This window comes from Oryza sativa, chromosome 2 (genome assembly GCF_034140825.1).
Source record: "Oryza sativa Japonica Group chromosome 2, ASM3414082v1".
Taxonomy (NCBI): domain Eukaryota; kingdom Viridiplantae; phylum Streptophyta; class Magnoliopsida; order Poales; family Poaceae; genus Oryza; species Oryza sativa.
The window spans coordinates 11,120,422-11,144,171 of record NC_089036.1 but is presented as its reverse complement, the minus strand read 5'-3'; the positions used below and the strand labels follow the sequence as shown (position 1 = coordinate 11,144,171).

General features: G+C 42.3%; 1 protein-coding gene across 1 annotated transcript; it reads right to left on the bottom strand.

Moving 5' to 3' along the window:
- Positions 1-16,791: 16,791 nt before the first annotated feature.
- On the bottom strand, positions 16,792-21,266 carry LOC9272069 (GDSL esterase/lipase At5g22810). Its single transcript, XM_015769420.3, has 3 exons — positions 20,809-21,266; positions 17,453-17,969; positions 16,792-17,334 (listed from the first exon to the last, which is right to left on the bottom strand). The coding sequence occupies exons 1-3, from the start codon at positions 20,854-20,856 to the stop codon at positions 17,123-17,125; spliced, it is 777 nt and encodes a 258-aa protein (XP_015624906.1). The 5' UTR covers positions 20,857-21,266; the 3' UTR covers positions 16,792-17,122.
- Positions 21,267-23,750: the final 2,484 nt, after the last annotated feature.

The following is a 23,750-nucleotide window of genomic DNA, read 5'->3' as shown; positions in this document are numbered from 1 at the left end:
GTCATCTCCCCTGATTCCTTTCTCTTTATCACGGAGGCAACTGATGTATGCATCCATCATATGAATTTGAGGTTAGTTCAGTTACATTACAAATATAGTTATAAAAGGAAAGTAGGTTTGTTAAATAGGCGAACTTATATCGTCATTCAAGTATTCTGGTTCTGTTAGTACTTTCATTGATTTCCGATTAACCTTCACTCCTTCAATATGCACCATCACTTTGTTATCCTTTGTTTTATTAATGTAGGTAATGAAATGGTCTTCTTTTTTAGTCAACTCTTCAAAGGTCGTACAAATTATTAATATGGAAACATACAATCTATAATAGATCTATACAAAAGTACAATGTTTATTACCTTTAGAATTTTTTATCGGTGTCTGCCTATTCGCTTTCTTTTCTTTTGACCACGTAAGGCGTTCTTTGGTGGGCTTTTGTGTATTTTTTTTAGTAAGATCATCCTTATCGATGTATACTACAAAAGGGTAAGTCAAATCAGTAACACACAAACATAAAATAGAAGTAATAAAATTTAGGATGATGTAGAGAGTTCACACATTCAGATATTTTCTTTGGTGTTTGGTTGTTTTGTTTCCTCTTCTTTTCACCCTGTAATTAGTCTGTCTGGCATGATAGCTTCTTTTTCCATTCGCGCTTGAAAAGGAGGAAAATTAGTACCATTCACATGAGCATATGTAAGGATGAAATAGCATAGTACTGTGTTATTTTTGTTGGTGTTTGGGTTCTGATTTTGTCCTTCTTTTTACCCCTTGATTCGTAGATGAAGTTAGTCTGATTTGTTGGTTTGTATGTTCTTCATGTAGAACCTATAAGCCTCTTGTTGCTTTGATTGCACTCGTTACTGTCCTTATGTTAGGTCATGTTCACGTTAGTATTATGATAAGTTGTAGTAACGTTAGCGAGAGAATTTTAATTCACTTTACCTCCGTTTCACAAGTCGTGTTAATGTTTGGATTTATATAGGCCTCTTCGTGATGATTTGATACAGGCTCTCTGGGATCACTTTGTTCTTGTTCCACATCCTACAATAGTCAACTTTTTTTTATTTTTCTAAAATAAACCGTTCCGCTATATTCTATAAGCGATTGACCGAAAAACCATGGTTTTTTAAAATCGACCCGCTCCGGACGGTCCCAGATTCCATATATAGATTTTTTTTTCCTGAAATTAACATAAAAAAGAGAAAAATGCATCGCTCCTGGTCGGGTTGAGGCTGATAGGAGTGGATGCGGCGGCGGTCACGTAGCACCCTAGGTTTGCGGCGGATAGGGGCGGATGCGGCCGATGTCTCGTACCTCCTGCGGATCTCGGTGAATAGGAGCGGATGTAGCCGCGGTCCCATACCTCCTGCGGATCTCGGTGAATAGGAGCAGATGCGGCGGCCATCCCTTACCACCAGCGGCTTGCGGCGCTTGCCTGCCACGGGCGGCTTGCGGGGAGTTCATTAGCAATGCCTAAATCGTGCGGAGGTTTGACAGATAAAAAGGATGGACCAGGTGCCCCGATCTGATTTTCATTCATCAATACTCCTATTTCTTTCTCCACAAATCTCATCTTCCTAGCACCGACCTTCAAGAAATAGGAAGATGAGATTCGTGGAGAAAGAAAGGGGATTATTGATGAATAAAAAACAAATAGGGGTACCTGGTCCATCCTTTTTATCTGTCAAACCTCCCCACGATTCAGGTGTCGCTAATGAACTCCCCGCAAGCCGCCCATGGCAGGCGAGCGCCGAAAGCCGCTGGTGGTAGGGGACGGCCGCCGCATCCACTCCTATTCACCGAGATCCACGGGAGGTATGGGACCGCGGCCGCATCCGCTCCTATTTGCCGAGATCCGTGGGAGGTACGAGAGCTCGGCCGCATACGCCCCTATCTGCCGCAAACCTAGGGTGCTACGCGACCACCGCCGCATGTGCTCCTATCAGCCGCAAGCCGACAAGGAGTGATGCATTTTTTTCTTTTTTATGTTAATTTCAGAAAAAAAAAATCCATATATGGAATCCGGGACCGTCCGGACCGGGTCGATTTTAAAAAACCATGGTTTTCCGGTCAATCGCTCATAAAATATAGCGGAACGGTTTATTTTGGATAAATAAAAAAAAGTTGACTATGGCAAGATGTTGAACAAGAACAAAGTGATCTCAGAGAGCCTGTATCAAATCATCACGAAGAGGCCTATATAAATCCAAACGTTGACACGACTTGTGAAACGAAGGTAAGGCAAATTAAAATTCTCTCGCTAATGTTACTACAACTTATCATAATACTAACGTGAACATGACCTAACAGGAGGACAGTAACGAGTGCAATCAAAGCAGCAAGAGGCTTATAGGTCCTACAGGAAGAATATACAAACCAACAAATCGGACTGACTTCATCTACGAATCAAGGGGTAAAAAGGACATAATCAGAACCCAAACACCAACAAAAATAACACCAGGTACTATGCTATTTCATCCTTACATATGCTCATGATTGGTACTAATTTTCCTCATTTTCAAGCGCGAACGGAAAAAGAAGCTATCATGCCAGACACAGACGAATTACAGGGTGAAAAGAAGAGAAAACAAAGCAACCAAACACTGAAGAAAATATCTGAATGTATGAACTCTCTACATCATCCTAAATTTTATTACTTCTTTTCTATGTTTGTGTATTACTGATTTGACTTACCCTTTTGTAGTGTACATCGATAAGGAGGATCTTATCAAAAAAACACAAAAGCCCACCAAAGAACGCCTTACGAGGTCAAAAGAAAAGAAAAACGAACAGCCAGACACCGATAAAAAATTCTAAAGGTAATATCTAAACATTGTACTTTTCTATAAATCTATTATATAGATTCTATGTTTACATATTAAAAATTTGTACGACATTTGAAGAGTTGACTAAAAAAGAAGACCCTTTCATTACCTACATTAATAAGACAAAGGATAACAAAGTGATGGTGCATATTGAAGAAGTGAAGGTTAATCGGAAATCAATGAAAGTACTAATTGAACCAGAATACTTGAATGATGATGTAAGTTCGCCTATTTAACAAACCTACTTTCCTTTTATAACTATATTTTTAATGTAACTGAACTAACCTCAAATTCAGGTCATGGATGCATACATCCAATGTCTCCGAGATAAAGAGAAAGGAATCAGGGGAGATCGCAAGGCCTTCCTAGAGCAGGCCATAAAAACAGGTCTACTCAATGTAGAGGGAGCGCATGTTGAATCTAACAACCCTCGTGATAAACGATGGATTAGAGATATGGCATGCGACTAACTACCATTTGACATGGTAATACTTATTTAAGCTATGTATGTAATGGCTATTACAATTTATGAATGTATCTTACTGTTGAACATCTGCAGATTTTCCTCCCAACTAATATTACAGAAACACACTGGTACCTAGCCATTCTTAATGCCAAGCGACGTGAGGTGCAAATACTAGATTCGCTTGCCAAGCCAATCAATGAACATCGACCCGAACTAGGGCGTGTGGTAAGTGATACACTTCCACTTGCACAATTCAAATTGGTTTTGCCATGTTTTAACCATACTGATGTTGCACAAAACTTCCTACCTGCTAGCTATCGAGAGAGGATTACACGGGACAAAGAATGAACACCCACAGTTAAAACATGATTGGCTTGATTTTGTTATTACCAAATGGGAATACAACAAAGTCAAAAAATTGCTAAAGCAAGGAGACAAGTGGGTGACCCGTAAACTCTTCCACATGATATTCACATTTTTCAATTATGGTAACTTGTTAACCTAATGACTCAATTCTTGTAGCGTCTCGTGTGGCCTATACACCCTTAAGTTCATGGAGCATTGGAGTGGATCTTATCTCCCAGAAAATCAAATACAGGCAACTACAATAAACTCTATTCATATTTTGCACCAATGCTTCCCATTATGAAAACCATTTAAAATGCACTCCCTTTACATTAGAGAAAATTCCTATATACTCCTGAAAATTTACTCAATCCCTTCAATACCCCTGAATTTGACCTCATTCCTTATATACCCATGAGTTTTCATTTTAATCTTCTCTATACCCATCTCCATTAGTTGACCATTAGTTGACCGTTAAATATTTTACAACGACTATATTACCCATCCTATACATATGTGGTACCTACTCAATAAATTTTCATATGAAAAAAATTAACTTATACAAAATACAAGCAATATAATCATTTAATGCCCAACTTAAAAAATAAAACTTATTATTTTTTATTTTTTAAAAAATATGATTAAATCCATACATTAGTTTCACCAGAAAATTAAGAGCAAAAACTAAATTTTATTTAGGTTTAAATTTTTGGGAAGATATACGAAATTCATCAAATTTGATCTGAAATTTATTTAAAAATTTTAAATTTGTTTTCTAATTTGTGACAAACTAATTACATCCCCTTTATTTTTTCACAACGAATCTTTTTTCACTAAATATTTGTTGAAAAGTAATTTTCAAATTTTATGCAGAACTTTTTTTACAATAAATCTTTTTTATTTTAATGAAATAATGTTTTATTTTTAAAAATTCATAACAAATATTTAGTAAATTATTCCTTATTGGTTTTCACAACTCAAATAATTTACACAAAACGTTTCTAGCTTTTAACAATATACCAATGACAATAAAGTAATTTCTACAATAACTAACGGTCAAACTAATGGTCAACTAATGGAATGGGTACGTAAGGGATCCAAATAAAAATTCAGGGGTATATAAGAGATCAAACAAATTTCAGGGGCGTAGAAGGGATTGGGTGAAATTACAGGGGCATGTAGGGAATTGGACCTTTACATTATGCAGAAGGATATGAAAATATTTCGACAGGACTTAGCAGGAATTTTGATCAAGTCCGAACCGAACAAGATTAAAGACTGTCCACTACTACAAACCACGATATAATTACCTTACTATGCTCTCTTCCACTTATTACAGATTTTAGATACTCCTTGAGTATTTCATTGGTCCCAAACGTTGTTGCATTTTGAGTTAATTTTCATAGTTCAGATTTTGCTACGTTGGGGTCACAGACAGTGAAGCACACACATAAGGCTCATGAAATGGAAAGCCACAACAAATCCGATAGCCAAATAACAACGATCATTCTATTCATGGTCGTAATAGTAATGAGAAGGAGCAGTATATAAAACCTTACGCTTCGGGATGACTCATGGCAGTAAGCTGTCCGCGTCACTCACGTGCATCTGCTTCTACGTCGCACCTATACACCGAGAACCCCTTTGCCGGCATGCAGATCCCCTTCACGCACGCCACCGTCTTGCATACTGACCCTGCTCCTAACAATTCAACCAAAATAATCAAAAAACAATACAATGGTTTGAAGAACGAGCAGCCATTTTCTGCAATAATCGGGAGAAAGAGTAGGCTTTTAGAGGGGCTCACACGGGAGATGAAAACTTCAGGGAGGGCCACCATTGGTCGTCAACGAAAATACGAGGAGCAGCTCCATAGCTGCTCCGCCACAGCCGCATACCACCGGCGAATCGCCACAGCCACACCCGAGGTCGCTGGAGGCGGAGGAGGCGGATGGGGCAGAGGGCCGTGAGGGCGCTGGAGGCGATGGACGCGGCGAGGGAGATGGTCGGGCGATGGAGGCGATTAATGGCGTCGAAGGAGGCGGCGAGGGTAGGGTAGGAAGACGGCGGGGGAGGCAAGGGCATCGAAGGGGGAGGAGACGCCAACGGCGTCGGAGGTGGAGAGGGTGGGGCCGACGGACGGCGACGTAGGGGGCGGGAAAGGCGGTGAGGGCGGGGGAGACGGACAGCGACGGAGGGAGCGGAGAAGGCGGCGAGGGCGGGGGAGGCGGACGGCGACGGAGGGGGGCAGAGAAGGCGACACTGGCGGAGGATAGGACGGCGACGGAGAGGGCGGAGAAGGCGGCGAGGCCAAGGGAGGCGGCGGTGCTGGAGGGGACGGAGACGGCGAGGGAGAAGGATCGGCGATAGAGGCGGTGAGGGAGATGGACGGCGACGGAGGCAGGGATGGAGGGGAACGGACGACGGAGGAGAGGGATGGAGGGGAATGGCGTCGATTAGGATAGGATAGGGAGAGGGTGAACAGTTAGATAATGACAAATTACATAATACCCTACGCGAATTATTATCTCTGGACAAATATACCCCTCCACATTTCTACTCTCATTAAATCTGGTGGGAGTATAACTATATCTCAACACTACGATTAAATACGATCAACGGTTCAGATTAATTTTACTACAAGTATAAAGCACCGGAACGAGACTCTTCCCAACTATATTGTATTTCTGTGTATAACTCCCAACAGATGGTTTGGTTTATGTAGAAAAGGTACATACATATTTATGGCTCGGTAGAGCACGGATCGAAGGACGGAATGTTTGACTACTTACAAATCTTGTCCAAATAACCGCATATGCTGAAGCATAGTTGATGCCGCTGAAACCCGCATCTACTTCGATCAGGCTATTATTAAGCGACAGAAAAGCTGGAGGGCTCATCTCCAACCCCATAGCCTTTGCTGCAACCACACAAAAAAAAATCATATTACCATGCATGTCTTGACACAATTAACTGATAGTTTGATACGAGATGATATTTGTGTCGAGGGAACATCCGTCGTTTTGTGCCTGTTGTTTAAAACGTCATATTTTTCTTAAAAAAATTGACAAGATAGATTAATATGGGAATGTATCACTTTATAAACATATAATTCAGCATATATAATTAGAGAAAACAACAAATTTAGCAGTGAACTGTATGTTCTATTTAGAGTCAAATTTATTTTTTTCTACATATATAAATTGAATTTGAATAGTGATATATATCACCGATTTATTTTTTTAAAACACGGTACAAACGCATGCGATATATATCACAATAGTGATATATATCACCGATTTATTTGATATATATCACAACGTGCGCGCTCACCTCTATAAATACACACACAAACCCTACCCTTATAAGTACCTCCGATATATTTTGTTAATATTTCTTTTGATGATTTTCATGAATCTATTCTGTTAATATTTTTTTTGATGATTTTTAAAGCAATACTTAAAAATGAAGAGATGCAGATGGCGGACACAGAAAAAAAACAAGTGTTGGGTGTACCCACATATGCCAATTAAAAGAAAATATATGTCTTTATGCATACAAACACAAATAAGCCTCAGACGCTTATACGGAGTACATAACAAAAATTGTCAGATAGAAGATATAACTGCAACTATTTATGTAATGAAAGATATAAATTAAAGAATTTGTCAAAATATAGCTAGAATCTGAATTCTTTGGTGCTCACTAAAAATAAACACTAGGCACTGCTCTTGTTCACATACCTTTGCCCACTCAACTTAATTTAAGAACAGAAATCACAAAATAGTTTCAGTTTTCAGTAATTTAGTTTGAGGGAAACTGGGACTAAGAGATGAAAGTGCAAATATGAATAAGTGGAGGATATATAGCAATTGTGCGCTTCTGCTTGTTGAGTAAAGACAGTTGCACAGCTTCTCCCGCTTGGCAATACATCATCCTTCTGGTCGTCACCGGCGCTACCCCTAAAACTCTGTCGGCACTCAGCAGTTCACCACGCGCGCTCGCACAGGCACTATTACTTGTTGCTACTCCTGGCTTTAATCCTTAAAATATAAGGTAATTTGAAGAGAGATGTGGCAAATCCTAGCATTATAAATCTGGACAGCCGCTTATATATTTTAGGATGGAGAAAGTACAACTTTGTTTAACGCTTACAACCAGGTCTGACCTGCTGTTCTGGCATGTGCCTAATAAGCTATTATATACTCCCTAAACCCAGCCGCTTATATATTTTAGGATGGAGAAAGTGCAACTTTGTTTAACGCTTACAACCAGGTCTGACCTGCTGTTCTGACATGTGCCTAATATGCTATTATATACTCCCTCCGTCATAAAAAAACGAATCTAATACCGGATGTGACATATTATAAAAAACGAATCTAATACCGGATGTGACATACTATGGTACTCTCTCCTTACAAAAGTCTAAGTCATTTCTTTTTGCACCAAGACCAAAAACAATTAATTCATTCACCCGAGACAAAACCAATGAGCATGTAACCGATAAACACTAAGGAGCTGTTTGGTTGGGCTGTTTTCGGCCCGTATCAGATACCAGCGTGAATTGATTCCCTTACATCTGTTTGTTTTAGATGGACCGTAATCGGTTAGCCCGCAAACGAATCCCAGCCCAATACAAAGTTGATTACGCTCCAGATCGGGCGTTACGCGTTACCGATACGGAGGCGGAGCGGAGCGAACGTGACCTAGCCTTGAGCGCCGCCACCTTGCAGCGCACCGTCGCTGGCGCCGCTCCCCCTGCCCGGCGTGCGTCGTCGACACCGCTGCCCCCTGCCCCGACGCCGCTGCCCCTCCCCTCGCACGCTCCATGACCGCCCGGAGATTGCCCGCCTCGACAAGGCCGACAACCCACTGCTCTGCTACCTTCAGTCCCTCCTCCATCTCCCTCGAGTTCCACATCCCTGACGACTGGATCTGCGAGAAGGACGAGGCTGTTGAGCATCAAGAAGGCATGGCAGAGATCTTGAGGCACACGAAGAAGGCACCAGCCACCAAGGAGGTTCTTCTGTCGTTTCCGCCGTCGCCGGTGAGAACCCTCCCCTCACTGATACCACCACTCTTTATGATGATATACTTGTGATGCTGATGATTGATGATCTTTTTCTTTTCATTAACAAATCATGAAGTAGTTTATACTAGTGAATCATTTGTATTCTTGATTGGTTGCATGTATTCCTGCCTCAGTTCTGTTTGCTTTATAAGTTTACATGAGTTTTGTAGAATCTGTTTTTCCCGATTGCAGGAAAAATCTGGAATAGTAGTTGATGGTTCTTTCATATTTGTTTTCGAGTGTAGGTAAGTTCCGAAATTTTGTCGGACCAACTCATTTTACTCTCTAGATTTTGAGAATTTTGATTTTCATTACTGCCAGGTGATATATTATTTTGCAGAGTGTGAGATTGGAAAAAAAAAGGTTTGTCGTGCATTGCCTTTTCGACAGAATTGTCATCTTGCACATATATAATCAATTTACTTATGTTTCGCAGCATGGACTGTTCCAAACCAATCTACTCGCTGAATCTGAGTCTACTAATCTAGTAGTTTCACTCATGTCAATTGTTCATCCATATATTTCCTCAGTACTTTATTTAGACAGATCACAATGTATCCTCTTGTTGTTTAGTTCATTGAACTTCTGAAGTTCTCACTCCCAGCATGGGTCTTATATTTACTCTTGAGTATTCGGAAGCTACATCTACAAGATCTTGTTCAGAGATCTTCCAGGATGATGCTAGGCTGATATTAGATACAAATTCAAGAAACTAGCTGCTTTCAAATATTTGCATGTCAAAATGGATCCGATATTTACTCTTGAGTATTCCGAACCAAACACCACCCTAGCTTGAGATCGTTGGATCGAGATTGAACTGTTGGAGTTCCACTGCTCTCATCGTGATCCTTCCACAAGGATTCAAGTGCCAATTATTGCTTATCTCATGACTGCTGCGAAAATTAGTCTCGCGGTGCAGCTATTTACTTGTTGGTTAACTGCCTATATATCTGGTATGTGCATAACTGTCCCATGGGCAATTTATTTCTTTACTTGTTATATTCCAAAAACTTTGTTAGCAAATATTTTTTTTGCAGCTGCTGTTGACATTGTTCAACAAATATTTGCTCTACTTTCTGATTAGCATTTAATTTTCTCTTGTCCAGGAAGTTGACTTCAGATGGCCCTGCTTTCCATTTTCTTTTAAAATTCACTTTGCAGAAGCAAATGGAGGGTAAATTTGCAGGTGAGCTAACTTATATTTCATGAAAAGTGTATGATTGGAAACCATAGAAACTATTCCACTTGTTACCAATTGCATAAGTGGAACACATATTTTTGGGTTTCGTGCTCTCCTTTAAACTCACAGTGGCATCTTTTATTTCTTTTAATGTAGAAGTAACATTATAAATTGGATTCCTTGCATCTTTGTTTGAGCATGAGAACATATTTACATGCATGTGTGCTTCTTAACTTTGGAGTCAATGCCCTTTTTAGAATGAAGCGAGGACCTGCCCGATTATTCACTTTCAGTAGTTTCTAGATGCATGTTGTCCAATTATATCACTTGAATTCTAAAGCCACATGACCTTTTCTTGAATTATTCCTGTACATGCCCTAGCTAGAGTGCTACCACTATCCATAATTTCTACTTGAGATTATTAAACTGATGTTCACATTTTCAAGACTGTATACACTTCCCAATGTGTGATAGTATCAAACAGTTGCATGTTATAAAATTGTGAATATTTTTACATAGCTTTGATGTGCTACACGTGTTTGAGAACACTGCTGCTATGTAGCTTGTAATGTGCCTTAGCTTTGAGCTACGTCACGTTCTAAGCGCTCCCTGCTTCGGAAGCAGCCGTTACCCGTTACCATGTTCCATCCAAACAATGTAATGCAAACATGAGACGTTACAGCGGCCAACCAAACAAAACCTGTAAAGTGATACATTTTCTTCCCTTACTGCTGTAGCTGATCCCATTTACGTTTGCATTTCCTGACCTCAACCAAACACCACCTAAAATGGCTTCTTGGTACCTATCAATAATTTAATTTAGCACATAATGATTACAAATAGGACTAAAATGGCTTTTTGGAAAAATTAAAAAATAAAATAAGTCTTAGACTTTTGGAAGGAGGGAGTACTACGAATCTAGAGATACTACGAATCTAAAGACATGTATATCCAGATTCATATACTGCTAGCTAGAATGTGTCACATTCGGTACTAGGTTAGTTTTTTATGGGTTAGAGGAAATAGTGGACTTAGGCCATAGTGCTAGGGAGTAGCTAGCTGATCCTATTTTTTTTTCAAATTTCTTGGGTACGCCAGTGCACACCTGGCACACCTCCTGAAGAAACGTCATCTCGAAAGATGAATGGACTTTCCTAATTTGATACAATGAATAATCACTAGTACAACAACAATTTTTTCCATACAGCCCAAAAGTGATTTTCGCGTACGGAACTCTGGCCCATCTGCTTTGAAGGGTCTGCATAATTCACTATTTTTCCACGCGTGCGGGCAAAATCGGATTTTTGCGTGCGGGTACTTATATGGTTTCCACGCAAAAAACAAAAATTAAAAAAAATTGCAAAAAATAACCCTAGCCACCGCCAGATCTGGGTGGCCCCCGCTGCCAAATTTGAGCGGGGCTCATCTGCCCGCTGCGTGATCTGTCGCTGCCGCCCGCCACTCGCTATCGGCGCACGCCCGCCGCCCGATGCCTGTCGCGAGGCCGACGAAGGCGGATCTGCTCGCCGCCCGCGGATCCGGCCGTTGAGGGCCCTACAGCGGCGGATCAGGCTATCGCGGACCCTACGGTGGCGGATCAGGCCATCGCAGGCTCGGTGGAGGTGGATCCGCCAGCCACCGAGCCGCCCACTATCGCCGATCGCTCCCTCCGCCTGCTGCCTGCCTCGTGCCGCTCACCGCCTGTCTCGTCCAGTGAGGTGAGAGAGGAGATGAGGTGAGAGAGTGGAGAGGAAATAATGAGGAGAGAAGGTGAGAGAGAGGAGTGGATAAGGATGAAAAATTTTGAAGTGTCGAGAGGGAAATGAGGATGTAACTCAGACTTTAGACAGATCCTTAAGAAGCCCGTCTACAAAAATATATTTTCGCATGCAGCCCCTTAAGAGGTCTGCCTGCAAAAATAGGCTTATTTTTACGTGCGGACCCTTAAGAGGTCCGCCTATAAAAATCGATTTTTTATATGGTCCTCCTAAGGAGCCCTATACGGAAAATAGAGGTTGATTTTTGTAGATGCGAAATTACCGTCTGCAACGTATGTCTCATCCAGAAAAAAAAAACCATTTCTGTAGGAGTGAATACCTCGAGTAGTTAGTACATATAGCTAGCTAGGCCACATGCATATAGTGAAAATAAGTGAATTTAGGGCTGGTTTGATTTTACCAATATTTGGTAATTTCAATAGTGTTTAGTGTCTATTTGGTTTGGAGCAAAATTTTGGCATGCCAAAGAAAATAGGGCATTTCAATAGTTAACTTAGGCTATTTTGGCTTCAATGCAAACACAACTTTACCTTAACAAAATTAACCATACTAAAATTTACCAAACTTTAGCTTTAAAAAAATTGGTAAATCTAATTTAGGCTACAAAACAAACCAGCCCTTAATTACCAATGAAATCGGCCATGGTGTAGCCGTTGCTGACCCTGCCGGTGGCATTGCCACCGGGGAAGTCGATGCCGTAAAAGGGGTGATCGGCGCGGATCGGGTCTCCGGCCTCGGACGACGGCAAGTATTGGTTGTTGCCGACGTCCAGCGCGCCGTCGCCGAACAGGAAGATCGCCGGGACCGACGACCGCCGTGTATCGTTGCAGCCGCCGGCGACGACGGCACCACCAAGAAGCATCACTTGGAAGGTTAACGCTGCCATCGCAAGGAAAGTGCCCATTTCATCCGATCCACTGCCCAACTAGCAATTGTTTATAATTTCTGCAGTAGCGAAGTGTTGGAGCTGCCTGCCCCTATAGCTAGCTAGCTACTTATAAGCACAAGGTTTCAAGTGCTTCATGGATCAAGTATTCGTGTTGATCCGGCTAGTTTATCCTATCTATTGTGGTCTCAAGAGATAATTAAGTCAAGTGTTGATCGACGCCAGATGCATATAATGATTCCTCATCACGCATATATATATGCATAATGCATCCATGATCCATGCTTGCATGGCTGATCGATGTACATTGCTTCCAAGATAAAAAGAATATCTCCTAAAAACTTGAATGCTAATTAAGTCGACGGCGGTCAGCTCAGATCTCTATCCGATCCCTCTCTCTCTCTATATACAAAATCTCATGCCTATAGTGTGTATGTCTGCCAATGAAAGGATCGATTGATGATATGGTCAAGATCAATTGGTTATATGTTTGATTAGTTATCAACCAGCCGATGCCGATCGATTCAAGCAATCCAGGACTGCATGCTACCTGTGCGGCTACAATCACTAATAGGAGAACGATTTTTCTATGCGGTCGAATCTGATTTTCGCATGCGGGTGGTCGGCCCGCATGCAACCAAGGGTCTGCGTGAATCGCGATTTTCACGTGTGGGTGCTTATATCGCCCACACGGTAAAATAAAAATCGGAAAAAAAATTTCAAAAAAAACCCTAGAATCGGCAGCGGCGCCGTTGCTCCCGGCCGCTGCCTCCTCCTCGTCGGCGGCGGCGCCCGCCTCGTCGTTGTCGGCGCCCACCTCCCGCCAGCCTCCTGTCAGCGCCGCCACTCCCGGCCTCCACGCCTCCCACCGCCGACGCCCCTCCCCTCCGTCGGATCTGGGGAGGGAAGGAATGGGAGGAGAGGGGAGCCGGATCCCACGTGAGGGGCGGCCGGCCGCCGGATCCATGCGGGGACGGCCGCCGCCCACCGGATCCCGCGCCTCCACCACCGCCGCGTGGAGGAGGCCGTCGCGCACCGCCGTCGCTTTCGCCGCCGACCTCCACACCCGCCTCGGCAGCGGCGGCGGCCGCCTCCCACCAGCCTCTCGTCGGCGCCGCTTCTCTCGGCCTCCACGCCGCCCGCCGCCGTCGCCATGGGCTGCCGCCGAGGAGAGGAGAAAGGAGTGAGGAGAGAGGAGTGAGGAGTGGCGGAGAAAAACCTAAGGGAAATTAAGGATAGGATAGGACTAAGGACTAGGGGAGAGGAGTGGCGGAGAAAAAGAGAGAGGGGAGGGGAGAGGAGAGAAAGTGGGGGAAATTTTAAAGTGGGTAGAAGGGAAAAGATGGAGCGAGTATTTTCGCATGCGGCTCTCTTAATAGGTCCGCATGGGAAAATCGGCTCATTTTCGCGTGCGGTCCTCTTAAATGGACCGCACGCGAAAATGAGCCGATTTTCCCAGATGCGACGAGTTACCGTCTGCACGCAATCTGAAGGTCCCTGTCCAGGAAAATCGTTTCTGTGGCAGTGAATATTGTGTAGCTGTAAGATTGTTACACGTGCGATCACTGGATGTATGGCCATACGATGGCATATTGGCATATATCATAATATTGCATGTTTAACATATTCACCCATTCAGTTATTCAGCACAAAAGAACCTGTGGTTGTTGCCTGCAGTCGGTGATCAAGCTAAGTCGATGATGTTCTTTTGTGCTGGATAGGTTAGCTTAATTGCGTTCATGACACACGAGATGCAATATTATCTGGACGATGACAAGTAGCATCGGAACACAGAGAAAGACGAGCCGTGATGGACGAATGTCGCACCGTACTTTTTCAAAAACCCTCACATTCTCTAGGTTGTAGGATCACAATTACAATGGATTCTAGGGACCTATTTTCCCAACTACCTGTGCAAGCCAGCAAGCAAGAATTCCAGCAGCCTGATGATCAAGTTAACACAGCACATCAGCTATTGTGCACGCTATAATAAAATGCACCATTAGCAGATTTATGTTTTTTTGGTTTCCAACAAGCTAGTTTAATTGGGATATATCATAGCAACAGGGTTGTAATGTGTTACTCCCTCCGTCCCATAATATAAGAGATTTTAGGTGGATATGACACATTCTGTCTCTGTCTATATAGATTCATTGTACTAGGATGCGTCACATCCACCTAAAATCCCTTATATTATAGGACAGAGGGAGTATCATTTATCATAGCATCGAGGGAGTAATGCATATGTCTTCACTGATCACTTTTCGAGCTAAACTACCAAAAACCGGACTAGCTCTGACGGTCGTCATTGATTTTACTAACGTGCACGGGGAAATTCAATTTTCCATGACGCACTTATCTCAAGGTCAGAAAATTAATTTCCTTGATGTGGATACACCACTCGTCACAATAATTATATTTGATTATTCTGACATGGACAAGGCTGTCGGTGGAAATAATGGATTCACGGTGGCAGTTGCAGCTAATTTCGGTCGTTTGAACCAAATGGTGGGAGTGCCAAAAAAAATTGGTCGCTTCACAACACACGCAATTTCGCTGACATGAATGGACCATCAGTAAATTTGCATGCTAATAAAAGATGGAGAGAAAATTATTAAATGGAGACGTAGTGTACGTCGATGGTAAACAGAAATGTGCAATTTTCACGGAGAGGCGATCATGGGGCGTCCTTGGAGGGGCCCTGGTGATCTTGAAGGCTTGATCTTTTCCCTTGGCGATGGCTGATCTCTCCTTTTCAGATGGCAAATTAATATAGAGTACAGAAAATTGAGGTGGAAGTAGCAGCCTCTTTACAAGAATTCAAGAGCAGAATGGGCACATAAGGCAACTATGTCAACAAGAGCTCGATAATTTGTGCAGACAATCTGATGAACAAAGCTTGAAATCCCTAGATTTTAATAAAACGTAACACGTCGGCTTAGCTGTCCATGAATCACACTTGAGCACACAAGAAAAACAAATCGCAAGATGCTTCAACCTACCACCAGCAACCGAGGGTGTTTGCAGAAATACTGATGATGCATCATCGATCTCCTCGAGCTGCTTGCCAGGGAGAGTGGTCACGTACGGTCCGGAGAGAAGCGCCGGCCGCGGAGAGGGTCCTCGACAAGTGCGTGGCTGCTGCCTGCCGGAATCTCACTCACGCGCGCTGCCTGGAAAAAGAGCGACGCGACGGCCGACGGAGATGGTGGGGGACGAGGTGGAGGCGGAGAGCTACATACGCGGCCGGCGCAGGAAGAAGAAGAGCGAGGGAAGCGCGGCCCTCCCCAGGCTGGTTGGTGGCTCCCCCGGCGGTGGCGGCCGCCGGCCGGTCCATGACATCCCCCCGCCCCGGTGGTGGCGAAGAACTGAAGACGGCGGAGAGAGAGAGGAGGAAGCTCGACGGCGGCAACTTTCTTTCCAGCAGAATGGGCCGAAACACAGCGACAAAGGGCTTATTTAGCGGCTTACGGCCGTCCACAAGAAAATAAAAAGGAAAAAGTACACCTAAGGTCCCTCAACTTGTCATCGAGTTACAAAATCATCCTTAAACTGCAAAACCGGATACAACACATCCCCCAACTTACAAAACCAGTGCAAACTAGGTTCCTAAGTGGTTTTCACTCCAGTTTTGTCTGACGTGACAGCTGACTAAGGGTGGATCCTAGATGTCAGCCTCTACTTCCCCTCCCCTCTCATAATTATAATACTAAATTAGTTTCATCAAATCAATAATTAAATATATTTTCATAATAAATTTGTCTTGGGTTAAAAATGTTACTATTTTTTTTCTATAAACTTGATTAAATTTAAAGCAGTTTAATTTTGACCAAAGTTAAAACGTCTTATAACCTAAAACAGAGGGAGTATTTACTTAAATTTTTTAGTAAGACGAATAATCAAACATGATGTAAAAAAGTTAACATAGTCATATATTAAAAACAAAGGTAGTAAGTATTATTATTGTTGTTGTTGCTATTAATGAGCTAAGTATTTTAGGGAAAAAATTACTACTAATGGGCTAGGTTCTTGGAATAAAATTTCTTACTTGAAATATACGACTTAGTAGAACTAATACAGAGCATGTAGCGCTCTATTTGAGCTAAGTAGCATGTATTGTAACAACTAAAAAAAATACCAACTTTTAAAAATCAACTTATTTTACTTTTATTTCTTCCAACGCTAGGCTTAGTTGGTTGCCGTGTTTTGATCTTCAGAAAATTCCATATGTGCCCACAAGTTTTTCCTCAATCCCTTCTATACCTTTAAATTTTTAAATTTTGCATCATCTCATGTACAGTTGTACCACTGAATTTTTCTTTTTATCCCCTCTTTACCCATTATGTTAGATTTTTATAAAATGAATATATTTCCCTCTCTTATACTTACGTGCAACTTATTTTAAAAACATCAATGTTAATGTGATTTTTTATTTATAATAAAAATCAAACGGGGTAGAATTATTTAATAGCAAATTTAAAAGAAAAACTAAAATGTGATCTCGATCATCTCTGATCAGTGTATTCCCATCAAATTTGCTATTAAATATGTGAAAAATTAGGAGATCTCGATCATCTCCAGTGTATTCCCATCAACCGCTTGAAGTTAAGCGGCGTGGTGAACTGGCGTTCTCCGTCGTAAAATGCAGCTGCTGCCAGCTTAGCGGCCTTCTCCGTGGTGTGCCCCACGTCCCAGAACCAGTACTCCCTCCGGTTCCCACACGGCGCTCCGAACTGCTCATTGCAGGGCCCTTTGCAGCACGCAGCATCAGTGTTCGTAAACCCTGTGTACATACGATGACAAACTAACATTAGGAATGCATCATCATTAAAAAGAAATGCAAGAAGTAAATTGTGACGGTTCACGAATAATCTGACAGATTTTGTCAAGTAATTAAATACCATTAGCCGACGGGTTCATGAAGGTGGCATTGGAGAAGCCGTAGAAATCGGCGACAGAGTAGCGGAGGCCGGGGAGGGAGGAGCTCAGCCCGGCCATGAGAGACCCCAATCCGTCGTTGAACTCCCTCGCGAGGGCGTTCATCCGGTCGTCGCAACCGCCGACGGGGCTGTGGCTGTGCGGCTGCTCCGTCACCGCCGGCGCGCACCCGATCGGCGGGGCGTTGACGACGCCGAACCTCCTCGCGCCCAGGGCGTGCAGTGGCCGGACGACGAGCTCGCCGTAGGAGGCGACGAGGTGCGGGATGTCGGTCTCGTTGTCGGGCGGCGGCGGCGACGGCGACGGCGAGTCGAGTATGTTGGCGATGCGGTAGAGGTCGGAGGTGCCCGCGGAGATGAGGAAGAGGGACTTGGAGAGAAGCTCGGTTAGCTCGTGCTCGGTCACGGTGCCGTTCAGCTCCTCCACGGTGTTGGAGAAGTATCGCACTTGTCTCGGCAGTGATACTGATTCTGCGTCGTCCTGTATGGTGTTTGGGAAAATCAGGCGACTGATAAATAGTAAAATGGTAAATATTTATGAAATTAACATGAGATTCGACTCGTTTTACCTCCATGGAAATATTTCCCAACTGTATTGTTTATGTAAGAAAAGGTCGTATATGTAAGAAAATGTTTGGTTTATGTAAGAAAATGTATATATGGCTTAGGCTATGTTCAGGAGGAGGAGGAGTCCTCTTTGGCACGCAAAATAAAGCACATATTATTACATAATTAATTAGTATTAACTAATTTATTTTTTAAAAATAGATAAATATGAATTTTTAAAACAACTCTCATATATAACTTTTTTTTTAAGAAAAACATACCTTTAGCAATTTGAAAAAAGTGTGCACACGGAAAACGAGGAAGGTGAGTTAGGAAAGTTGGAAAAAGAACTGAGCCAGTAGAACACGGATCGAAGGACGGAATGTTTGACTACTTACAAATCTTTCCAAATAACCGCATATGCTGAAGCATAGTTGATGCCGCTGAAACCCGCATCCACTTCGATCAGGCTATTATTAAGCGACAGAAAAGCTGGAGGGCTCATCTCTAACCCCATAGCCTTTGCTCCAACCACACACAAAACAATATCATATTACCATGCATCTCTTGACACAATTAGTTTATAGTTTGATAGGAGATGATGTTTGTGTCGAGGGAACGCCCCATCGTTTTGTGCATGTTGTTTAAAACGTCATTTTTTTTAAAAAAAATAGGTAAGCTTGATCAATATACGATATATCATAAACATATAACTTTAAATTCAGCCTATATAATTAGAGACAACAAATTTAGCAGTGAATTTTTATGTTCTGTTCAGAGTCAAATTTGCTATTTTGTTTCTACATATATAAATTGAATTTGAACAATGATATATCAACAATCTATTTATTTTTAAGAAACACAGTACAAATACAGGCGCTCACAACGTGCACACACTCACGTCTATGAACACACATGCGAATCCTACCACTATGAGCACCTCCGATCTATTTTATTAATATTTATTTTGGTGATTATCACGAATCTATTCTGTTAATATTTTTTTGATGATTTTTAGGCTATAAGTAAAAATGAAGAGACGCAATTGTGGACACAGGAAAAACTAGTGTTGGGTGTGCCCGCACATGTCAATTAAAAGAAAATATATAAGTCTTTATGCATACAAATACAAATAAGCCTCAGACGCTTATACATAATTAACAAAAATTGTCAGATAGAAGATATAACTGCAACTATGTAATGAAAGATATAAATTAAAGAATTTGTCAAAGTATAGCTAGAATCTGAATTCTTTGGTGATCACTAAAAATAAACACTAGGCACTGCTCTTGTTCACATATGTTTGCTCACTCAACTTAATTTAAGAACAGAAATCACAAAATAGTTTTAGTTTTCAGTAATTCAGTTTGAGGGAAACTGGGACCGAGAGGAAATTGCAAATATGAATAAGTGGATGATATATAGCAATTGTGCGCTTTGTGCTTGTTGAGCAAGGCCCTGTTCTATTCTTCAACTCCAAACTCTAACTTACTCATTTTTCATATATAGCACGTTTTTCAAACTGTTAAATGGTGTGTTTTTAAAAAAAAATCTATATAAAAGTTATTATAAAAGCAAATAAATTTATTTCTTAAATTTATAATAGTTAATACTTAATTAATTAATTAATCAGCTTCTCCCGCTTGTGAATACATCATCCTTCTGGCCATCATCGGCGCTACCCCAAAACCCGTGTCGGCACTCAACAGTTCAGCACGCGCGCTCACACATGTACTGCTACTTGTTGCTACTCCAGGCTTCCGTTCCAAAATATAAAAGATTTTGGGTAGATATGATAAATCCTAATACTGTGAATATAGACAGAGAAGCTGTCTAGATTCATATTACTATGATTTGTCACACATCTACCCAAAATCCCTTATATTTTGAGATAGAGAGAGTACAACTCTGTTTAACACTTAACACTTACAACAGGCCTGACATGCTGTTCTGGCATGTGCCTAATCTGCTATATTGGCTGTGTTTAGTTCCTCCTCTAAATTTTTTTTGACGTATACATACGCACATTTGAAGTATTAAACGTAAACTAATAACGAAACAAATTAGAGATTCCGCCTGTAAATTGCGAGACGAATTTATTAAGCCTAATTAATCCATCATTAGCAAATATTTACTGTAGCACCACATTGTCAAATCATGGCGTAATTAGGCTCAAAAGATTCGTCTTGCAATTTACATGTAAACTATACATTTTTTTCACATTTAATGCTCCATACATGTGTCTAAATATTTGATGTGACGGAATTTTTAAAAGTTTGAAGAGAACTAAACAGAACCATTATCTACTGGACTTAGGCCATAGTGCTAAGGAGTAGGTGATCCAAATTTTTTTTTTCAAATTTCTTGGGTATGCCAGTGCACACTACACCCTTGGGTCCGCTCCCTGAAGAGATGTCATATCTAGAGATGAACAGACTTTCCCAATTTGATACTCCCTCCGTTCCATTTTAATTACAACCATGAGTTTCCGTGTCTAACTTTAATCGTCTGTCTTATTTAGTTTTTTAAAAAAAAATTAAAAAACATAAGTCATACATAGATTACTGTTCATGTTTTGTCATCTAATAATAGTAAAAATATTAATCATAAAAAAATCAAATAAGACAGACGATCAAAGTTAAACATTAGAAACTCCTGACCGTGCTTAAAATGGAACGAAGGGATTATAATGAATAATACCACTGGTAGTTAGTACGTATAGCTAGTTAGCTAGGCCACATGCATATAGAGAAAAAGGAAATGAATTTAATTACCAATGAAGTCGGCCATGGTGTAGCCGTTGCTGACCCTGCCGGTGGCATTGCCGCCGGGGAAGTCGATGCCGTAAAAGGGGTGATCGGCGCGGATCGGGTCTCCGGCCTCGGACGACGGCAAGTATTGGTTGTTGCCGACGTCCAGCGCGCCGTCGCCGAACAGGAAGATCGCCGGGACCGACGACCGCCGTGTATCGTTGCAGCCGCCGGCGACGACGGCACCACCAAGAAGCATCACTTGGAAGGTTAACGCTGCCATCGCAAGGAAAGTGCCCATTGCATCCGATCCACTAGCCATTTTTTACACTTTTCTGCAGTAGCAAGGTGTTGGAGCTGCCCCTATAGCTAGCTAGCTACTTATAAGCACACAAGGTTTCAAGTGCTTCATGCATGCTTGATCGGCTACTTTATCCTAGCTATATATTGTGGCCTCAAGAGATAATTAAGTCAAGTGTTGAGATGCCAGATGCATATAATGCTTCCTCATCACGCATATATGCATAATGCATCCATGATCCATGCATGCTTGCATGGCAGATCGATGTACATTGCTTCCAAGATAAAAAGAATATCTCCTAAAAACTTGAATGCTAATTAAGTCGACGGCGGTCAACTCAGATCTCTATCTCTCTCTCTCTATATATAAAATCTCATGCCTATAGTGTGTATATGCATGCTTATATATCCAGTGAAAGGTTCGATTGATGATATGGTCAAGGTCAATTGGTTATGTTTGATTAGTTGTCAATCAGCCGATGCCGATAGATTCAAGCAATCCAGGACTGCATGCTACGTGTGCGGCTACAATATGTTGAAATTATAAGCGCATAATGATTTAATTTATTCCATAAATAAATCATGACATTGCAGATGTAAACTAGATTGAACGCATCATTAGATCTACACATGTAAACTAAGCAGTAAAACATGAGCAGATCAAATATGCGCAACATGTCGAACACGTACCGAGGTGGCGGAAAGACCGGTTGCTCGGCAGGAACTACTCGCGGTTGCGGACGTCAACGAAGGCGCGCAGCACACGAGCAGAGAGGAAGGCAAGCCGTCACGGACGAACAGGGAGCAGTCGCGCGAAGCATTTCCCAAAAACCTTATTGCCGCCTTCTCCCGGTGCAGGACGTCGAAGGCAGAGGTTCCGGAGACCTGCTCTCCCGATCACCGGTGCATGCCGGCGAGCGGGATGGAGTAGTCTACGAGTGACGGCGCAGTACAGAGTAGGAGGCAAACCCTAGATTGATTTCGCGTGTGTTGCGTGAAGGCGGCGGCTCGGTTTATATAGAAATAGGTCGCTTGATCGGGGCGCCCGCGTAACCAAACCGGATAAGTCGCGCGTAACTTATCCGGACTCCACGCCGTTTTCACGCACCGGATTTTTCGGAATGTTTCAAAACAAAACAAATCCGAATTTCCTGCAGCAAAACAAAACTGCAAAAGGAGACTACATCTGCGCAAGGGTGAGGAGCCAATTTTGCGGACCATTTGACGTGTACGTCGTGCACGCGCGCCGCCTGCCTTGCCAAGCCAGGCGAGGTGAGCGAGCGCGCGTGTTTCCCCTCTTCTCTCCACCACACATGCTTCAAGTGGCTAGGAGGGCATCCTCCCTTTTAAGGAGGTCCCCCTCTCATAGAAAAAGCAAGGTGGTACTAAACTTCACATGCATGCCATCCCATGAGGTGGGCTTTTGTGATTTTCAAAAGAATTAATCTTCGAATGGGCCTTAGCCCATCTATTAATTCCAACAATCCCCCACCAAATCTCAAAATCCCACTGAGATTTGCCTTTTCCAATGTACTGTTTATATACCAGCGGTTCGATGGAGACCGATTAAGGTTAAACATCCACCTAGAACTCCAAGCTACACTTACTCACAACTTGAACAATGGACTACGCCTTGAATTGCAAGTCTTGTGCAAGCAAGTTTCACTCAGAGTCTTATCTGGTACTAGACCGTCTGTAGACTACCCCTCGGGTGGAGCGTATAAGTCATACTCCTAGATCTTTAGTAAGATTCCTAGAAGATTCACCCAAAATCTCTATAGACTGCGACCAACAGTCAAGCTTACAAAGGTGAGTTCTTTCAAGAATGCTCTGCAGGACATCATCTTCGCTAATTAAAGCCAACAGAACTCATTAAGGCATAGCCAACCTGCCTTGCAGCTCACGAGAGTACATGCATCTTCACTTAGAGAGGGTATAGATTGGTACTCTCCTCTAGTTTACTAATGGTTTGTTCTTCCCAGGTTCTAATTCACGGGATCTCCGATCACATAGACTGGGTTACCACCATAGTATAACTCACATGGGTCTCAAACCTATCTCCTACGATGCATTGTCTATCACATTTCGTGATAGTCCCTTCGTGAAGGGATCTGCCAGGTTTCTAGCTGTTTGGATGTAATCCAACGTTATAACTCCGGAGTTTCTCAATTTCCTGACAGACTTCAATCGTCTTTTCACATGTCTAGACGATTTCTTATTATCCTTAGAACTATTCACTTTGACAATTACCGTTTGATTGTCATAGTTCATAAGGACAGCCGGCACCGGTTTTTCAACAATAGGAAGATCCATTAATAGATCACGCAGTCATTCTGCCTCAACAGTAGCAGTATCCAGTACCGTCAGCTCTGCTTCCATGGTTGACCTCGTCAAAATGGTCTGTTTGCAAGACCTCCACGAAACAGCACCACCACCCAGTGTGAAGACATATCCACTAGTGGCTTTTATCTCATCCACATCAGAGATCCACTTAGAATCACTATATCCCTCCAGTACCGCAGGATACCTAGAATAGTGAAGCCCCAATTCCATAGTATCTTTCAGATAGCGCATTACTCGCTCAAGCGCACGCCAGTAATCATCTCCTGGATTAGAGGTAAACCGGCTCAACTTGCTCACAACAAAGGAGATATCAGGCCTAGTTG